At 42.5% G+C, this 7,631-nt stretch overlaps 1 protein-coding gene across 1 annotated transcript in view; it reads left to right on the forward strand.

The window, feature by feature from the left end:
- The window catches only part of HTR1E (5-hydroxytryptamine receptor 1E), a 44,393-nt gene extending 38,159 nt beyond the window's left edge, over positions 1-6,234 (forward strand). Inside the window, exon 2 of the mRNA XM_084827056.1 lies at positions 4,738-6,234. Within this exon, the coding sequence (XP_084683182.1) occupies positions 4,897-5,991 (1,095 nt within the window). The 5' untranslated portion in view covers positions 4,738-4,896 and the 3' untranslated portion in view covers positions 5,992-6,234. The remainder of the gene's footprint in view (positions 1-4,737) is intronic.
- Positions 6,235-7,631: the final 1,397 nt, after the last annotated feature.

Genomic DNA, 7,631 nt, shown 5'->3' on the forward strand with positions numbered 1-7,631 from the left:
GAAGCACATCCAGGTATTGGGATTTGAGCCTACAGTGGGCCCTGTAGGGAAGTCTTCCCCAACCTGGTGTCCTCCAGATGTTTTGGACTTCAGCTTCCATCAGCCCCAACCAGCAAGCCCAATGCTCAGGATTGCTGGCAGTTGTAGTCTGAAACATGTGGAGCGGACCAAGTTAGGAAAGACTGCTGTAGGGAGTTGTCAGGCAGAAGGTCAGCCTATGCACTACCATGATCCAGCTCTGACCAAAGGAAGGAACTGTCTGAACAACTATGAACCCTTTTAACAGCAGTAGGCCAGAGCAGGTCAGGTGATACTTCCTGACTTTCTCGTGGTGCCTTTTGGCCCTCTGGCTGTGCCTTGCCTCACATCTGCCTTGCCTTACACTGTGCCCATGTCCACAGCCATGTCTGACATCAAGTTCCTGCCCATTTTTCCACTAAGCCTCCTATCAATAGCAAATCACGCTGTTGCGCCAAGCCCAAAATAATTATTTCCTTCCCAGGACATAAAGGAACTGCAATAATTTGTTGTCATTATATAAACACACCATACCAAACCTCAGGATCATAAGAGGGGGAAGGAACAATTCTTTGTGGATAGGCAGCTACCCCTGAACTCAGAGGTGACCACCTATCCAATGCACAGTGGGAAGAGTGTGGAGGGGATTGTCTCCACGCTCCAGCTGCCCTGCATTCATGGCTAGATGGCTGCTTTTGGCTGTCTAGCTGCAAGACATTGGAGCGCGGGGTGGGGAGGCTGTATGACACATAGGAAGTGTCATATTGGCACTTCCACACTCCCTGCCCCGCCCCCAGGAACGCCTCCTTTTGCCTTGCTCCGCCCTGCTGTTATGAGTGCAGAGCACAGGGACAATCCAGGCCACCTACGAAGCAGTGGGGGAGGAGGTGCGGAGGCAGTTCTCCAGGAACCAACCTCAGAGCACGCGCTCTGAGGTCGGTTTCCAGAAACTGACCAATCCTCTGGCCCTCTAGCCACTGTCTAGTGGTCATAGGATTGCACCCTTAGTTATATATTGAATACAGCAATGTTATGCAGGAGAACTTAGCTCTAATCCCTAAAGAGTTTGATTTTCCAGTCCAGGGGTGGGCAACAACACACAGCCCATGGGCCAGATGTGGCCCCCACTGCCTCCTGTGTGGCCCACACTGCTCCCGCAGTGCTGCCAAATTTGGTGACGGGAAAAAATGGGGTGGGGGAATGATGGTTTGAGCACTGCCAAGCACTAAAACAGTCAAATTTAGATTGCTTGCAAGCTAAATTTGGCTCTTCTAGCTCTCTGTAGCACTAAGTTTAGGTGGCAAACAGCCACATCTTTTCTTTCTTCAGGGTACCCTCCAGACTGTGGCAGCACCCTGCAGAGTGCACCCCACAGGGGGCATCCATGGAGGGGGGCATAAATGGCCCCTGGACCTCTCAATCTAGTCCCTCCACAAAACTGTGCCACAGTGTTTAGGATTCACCCAGTTCTCATTAAGTTTGCCACTTCTTGCCAGGAGACATTTAAAATCAACCTGGTCATAGCCCAACTCAGTTCTGAATCCAGGGCTGACACTGGAGGTGATACACAGACATTGTGATGAGTAGCCATTGATAGCCTTCTCCTCCCTGTGCAGCTTTTGCAAGGGCCCTGCTGAAAGCAATGGAAGATCTTCAGTAAAATGTAAAAGCAACCAGTTGGCCACTTTCTGCTATCCTAACGCAGCCCCTGTTTTTTGCTTCTATTCTGAAGATTTACAACTGGGAAGTCACATTTTTAGAATAAGACAACCTAAAACAAGGCTCAGAATCCAGATGCTGGACCTCCTTGGTAACAGTGATAATTCCTAGTCATGTACAAAATCAAATATGAAGGATGGAATCCTGTGCATGTTTAGACAGAAAACATCCCACAACTGGGGGATGCTGGCTGGGGAATGCTGGGAAGTTGTAGGATGTTTTTCTGTCTAAACTTGCATAGGATTGCATCCGAAGGCACAAAGTCACATAATAGTAGGGGTGTACAGATCATGTAAAATCAATTCTGTCTGTGTTTCACAGGTTGTCAGGCACCTTCTGCCATTGCCCTTTGATGGAATTGGATTTTTTTAAAGTTTCAGAATTAGCATAAATGCAAATTTGTGCAAATTCACATGTGCAAAAATGTGCAAATTCCAGCAAAATACATAAATCCCCCCCAAAATATGCATTTTCATGCTCTAGCCTATGGGGAAAATGTGTATTTTTGGCTGTTGTTTTAATTTTGCATATTTTTCTATGACAAAATTTGCAAAAAATTCCCAAAGATTAGAAAAATGGTCTGCAGATTTGTGGAATCTGCCTGACGGGAAAAGTCAAATTCATAAAAATCCAAACTCATTTGATTCTGTTGCAGATTTCTCTGAAATCCCTACATAATAGTTCTAAAACATGATTGATTTTTTTTAGTGTTTGCTAAACTTTCACTTCAGTTGTGCGTGTCTAACAAGAAAAACAATAAACTTAAAAACAAAAAGTGTATGATTGTCTTCTGCCAATATACACCCAGCCGGATAAGTGGCATATCAGCAATAATTTGAGGGAACTGCATACGCTCCTGAATCACTAATGGGCTGGGTACATAAAAATTAATTATTAAAAAATATTTTAAAATCTTTTCTTGAGAGCACCTTATTATAAAAATGGTATTTTAATGTACTGTTTCTAGATTGTTAAAAAAAAAAAAAGACTGATGCCTGAATGTGAAAGCGCACTATGAAAAGCTAACATGCATTACCTAAAGCATGCTTTTCTAAAACAATTTTTCACTTGACGACACCTATTGAAGTAAAAGCAGGAATGTATTTGTAATACTTTGGATTTTGTGTGGCATTGAAGGAGGCGGTTCAGATTTGACTCTGGTATGAATGTGTTAAGGATCAAAGACCAGTTCAGACATCGTGTCTTGCATCTGTACAGTACACATGTTATAACACTCATGATAAGTTGGAAAATGTTACATCTGAATGGATCTTTCATGTGGCTTATTCAAAGAATATTTCAATGAGCTGAATTTGAAAGGAATCCAGGAGGGATCATCCTTGATCAAAACTTAAAACCAGCCATTGCAGCTGTTGTAATAAATTTGTAGGTGGCTGTGGGAACTGGTTATATATAGATAGCTCCCTAGTGTTGGTCATGTTGTGCTGCATTGCAGGACAATTTAATCTACTTTACATTGAACATTGGCTAAAAAATTTGGCATTTCAGTGCTTACATCACTCCCATTCAGCCTGGTCAGCAGGAAAATATGTACCTGAGACAGGGTTGGATCCAGAGTTTGCTCCTGCCAATGGGAGCACACTCAGGATGCTCTGGCCAGCAGGAAGTGGGAGAAGATGTTTGATGATTCTCTCCCCGCCCCCACCGCAGCCACCAGCACAACCTCCCATGATGTTCCCCAACCCTCCAGAGCAGTTTCTTGGGAAACATAGGGGGCTGCAGGGGTGGGGGAATTGGTGAACATTGATTCCTCCCCATTCTACCAGTGGAAGTGCTGTTCTGGATCAAAAACCTTCTGTCGACAGCAAGAACCCTTCTGTTTGTGGAAGACAAGATCTAGATCCAAGCCACTGTGTTACGTGGTATAACTGTGACATGTCATCACTCCGGACTGCAGTGACACCATACTCAAGTCTGTAGACACTACTGTGTAGTATAGCTATCAGTGATATGTTATAGAGAATCATGCATGTCATCACCATGTTGACAGCACAAGCAAAATGAGCACTTTAAATAGCACAGTTTTGCAAAAATCTCTTAACACAGCCACAACTTAAAGTTCTTCTGAGAAACAAAATTATCAAATGCAACAAAGAGTCTTGTGGCACCTTGAAGACTAACAAATTTATTCTGGCACAAGCTTTCTTGGCTATAGCCCAGTTCATAAGATGCACAGAATACTGTTGAGACTTTCAGATATAAATACAGTATATATGGTGGTGGTGCAGGGGGAAGAAATGTGAACACTGCAGTTAGAAGGAAATTAAATACAGAAAGTACTGACAGTGACAATCACATTATTAAGAGTGGTCATCCACTGTACTGTTGCTGCTGATAACACAAACACCCTGGAATTAGATAAGCCAATTAACACATACAGTGTGTGATTGAAGTGCTTTATCCCGATTCAATCCTCTGGTGATAGAATCAAATTTGTTGATGAATTCTAATTTAGCAGTCTCTCACGCTAATCTCTCTTTGAAGTTTCTTTGCTCTACAATGGCTACTTTTGGGTCAGTGACAGTGTATCATGGGAAGCTGACATGTTTTTCCATTGGCTTTTGAATATTGCCAGTTCTGATGTCTGATGTATGTCCATTTACTTTTTCTATAGAGACTGGTCTGTTGAAGGCGTCATTGTCTTGATGTCTAGTCTTGTCTTTACATTGTCTTGTAAAATTCTGTGAACAAGGCAGCGCAATTGCACAAGAAAAGCCTCATCTGGAAGCACCCTACATCTCACTTTAGTTTTAAGTGCTTGAGAAATCTTTCCTGTTATACCAAACCTTTCTGTAGAGACACTGATGAGGCCTTTGGCTGATCAATGCAGTTTGATTTTTTCTATGTTCTTTTTCTTTTGTTTTTAATTACTTTTCTTTACACTAATTTTAAGTATTGCTTTCATTTCATTAATTAATTCATAAATCAGTCAATAAAACAGAAGATCTGTTATTAACAGATATATATTTCATCTTCCAGGAAAGCAGCAAGCTAGCGGGAAAAGAGCCTAAATCTGGAAAAGATGGGATATAAAGATTTCAAATGTCAAGTCTGAAATATTCCTTGGAATGGAGGAATGTTATGTCTGACATTATCAACACCTAGAAGGCAGTGAACAATTCGTGTGGGCCAGAGAAGATGAATCACACAAACTTCACTCCTGAAGCCAATGTGGCTGTCAGATCCAAAACCATCACTGAAAACATGCTTATTACCTTGAGTCTCTCCATAATTACAACCTTGACAATGCTGCTGAATTCTTCCGTCATTTCAGCAATCTGCACCACGAAGAAACTCCACCAGCCTGCAAACTACTTAATCTGTTCTCTGGCTGTCACAGACTTGCTTGTTGCTGTTTTGGTCATGCCCTTGAGTATTGCGTACATCGTGATGGAAAGGTGGACTTTGGGCTACTTTCTCTGTGAGGTATGGCTGAGCATAGACATGACCTGCTGCACATGCTCAATTCTTCATCTTTGCGTCATTGCACTGGATAGATACTGGGCGATTACAGATGCTATTGAATATGCCAGGAAGAGGACTGCTAAGAGAGCTGGCATTATGATCGGCACAGTATGGACGATATCCACTTTCATCTCTATGCCTCCTTTGTTTTGGAGAAACCACCACAATAACACCAATTCCAGTGAGTGTCAGATTCAACATAGCCATGTTATCTACACCATTTATTCGACATTTGGGGCGTTTTACATCCCTTTGACCCTCATTCTGATTGTCTATTACCGAATCTATCATGCCGCAAAGAGCCTTTACCAAAAACGTGGCTCAAGCCGACATCTCAGCAGCAGGAGCACTGACAGCCAAAACTCGTTTGCCAGCTGTAAGCTCACACAGACGTTCTGTGTCTCAGACTTCTCCACATCTGATCCAACCACAGAATTTGACAGGATGCATGCTTCCGTGAGGACCCCTCCCTTTGACAATGACCTGGATTTGGTTGGAGACCGCCAACAGATTTCCAGTATACGGGAACGAAAGGCCGCGCGTATTCTTGGCCTCATTTTAGGTGCATTCATTCTGTCTTGGTTGCCATTTTTTATTAAAGAGCTCATTGTGGGCCTCGGGCTAAGCACCGTATCTTCAGAAGTGGCTCACTTTTTGACCTGGCTTGGCTATGTGAATTCCCTTATCAATCCCCTGTTGTACACAAGCTTTAATGAAGATTTTAAACTTGCCTTTAAAAAGCTCGTCAAGTGTTGGGAACACTCTTAAAATGACTCCGGCAGCTACAGTGTGACTTATTGGCCTTAAATAGGAGTGGGGGACTGAACCTAGTAGCTCATTTGCGGGTTTTGTTTTTAGGGTTTGAGGGGAGTGGCTCATTAAAAAGGATTTGTTTTGCTTGTCTTTCAGCTTAATTTCTCTTTAGCCTGTAAATCTGTCGTGCTGATTTCTACCTCTTTGTACCATGAGTACTTGAGTTTCTATGCCATGAGTTTCAAATACATTTTATTACACAGTATCATCCTCTCTTTCTCTGTTTTTAATGCAGCACAAGCAAAATAAAAGGACTAGTTAAAAAATGTGTTTAAACCACTTCCAATAAATAATGGATCTCAGGCATGCATACACCAGAACATTAGCCATTATTTACAGTGGGAGGTTGATGCACTCATCTTGTATATCAATCCACCCTCCTCTCTCCTCCATGAAGCCCTGGCCTGAAAGTTACTCCTGCACTGTCTTTCCAATATCAACTGCTGTGCACCAAGACCTGGCAGGGAGGGGGGGAGTGAAGATGGGTGGGCCCAGGGAAAGGGCGTGGCCATCTGGGAAACCCCAGAGGGCTGAATTGGGACTGCAGGATTGCTGGATTTAGCCCCCAGGCTTGAGGTTCTTCTCCCCTGCCATATATGCATATGACCATATTATGACCACATAGATTTCTGAAAATCAATATAAATGATATATTATGATTTTTGAAAATCAATATAAATGTATTATGGGATATTACTGAAGACTTACACATATACACACATCAAGTCATGGCAATTGTAAGATAGAAATATGAAGTTGCTACCACCCTCTGGAGAGAGTAGTCACATTTCTCCTGCAGAATTAAGGATCTGATACAGAATATTGAAAGGCCATGGATAATCCTCACTCATTATAAGGAATGTTACTGTGGGTTCAGAAATGGTGCTAATTGTTCTTTACAGCTGCCTCCACATCTGTGCCAAAAGCTTCAGCAATTGCTATGTAAACTGTAATATTCAGTAACGCCATAATCTTTGATCTCCCCCTCTCTGGCATCGCCACCTCCTTTCAAACTGCTAATTAGCACTGGGCCTAAGGCTGTACATAATTAAAACTAAGGAGATGTTTATTCTTTGCCAGATGGCTTGAGATTACCTGATTAAAATACCAGCTTAGCACAACGCCGCCTTTTCTAAAAAGCATGACAACAATGGGATGATACATCTTCATTTCTGACTGCTTCAGTCCAAACCAGTTATCAAAAGAAACACTTCAAAGGACTATTTAGGCATGACCTCTAAGGGCTAACCCAGATGATGCATTAAAAGTGTGCCACTACCACATTATACATGTCCTCCTGAGTCAAAGGCAATGGCAAAGTGGGTTAGATCCAGATTTACTCATACCTAGAGCAGACCCATCAAAATCAATAGGACTTCAGACAGTCATGACTAACAGAAGTCCCGTTGATTTCAGTGGGTCTACTGTATTATTTTTATGTTTTTAATTTATTTATAGTATTGTTATCCTGGTCTTAAGTCCAAAATGCCCCTGGAGCAGCTTACATGCAATCAGTAAAACAAGACAGTCCCTGCCTGCAGGCTTACAATTTAAAAATACATGACACACAAGGAAAAAGGAATGAGGAAGGAAGA

Source organism: Heloderma suspectum, chromosome 1 (genome assembly GCF_057233095.1).
Source record: "Heloderma suspectum isolate Gila_16-S chromosome 1, 16-S_ref, whole genome shotgun sequence".
Taxonomy (NCBI): Eukaryota; Metazoa; Chordata; class Lepidosauria; order Squamata; family Helodermatidae; genus Heloderma; species Heloderma suspectum.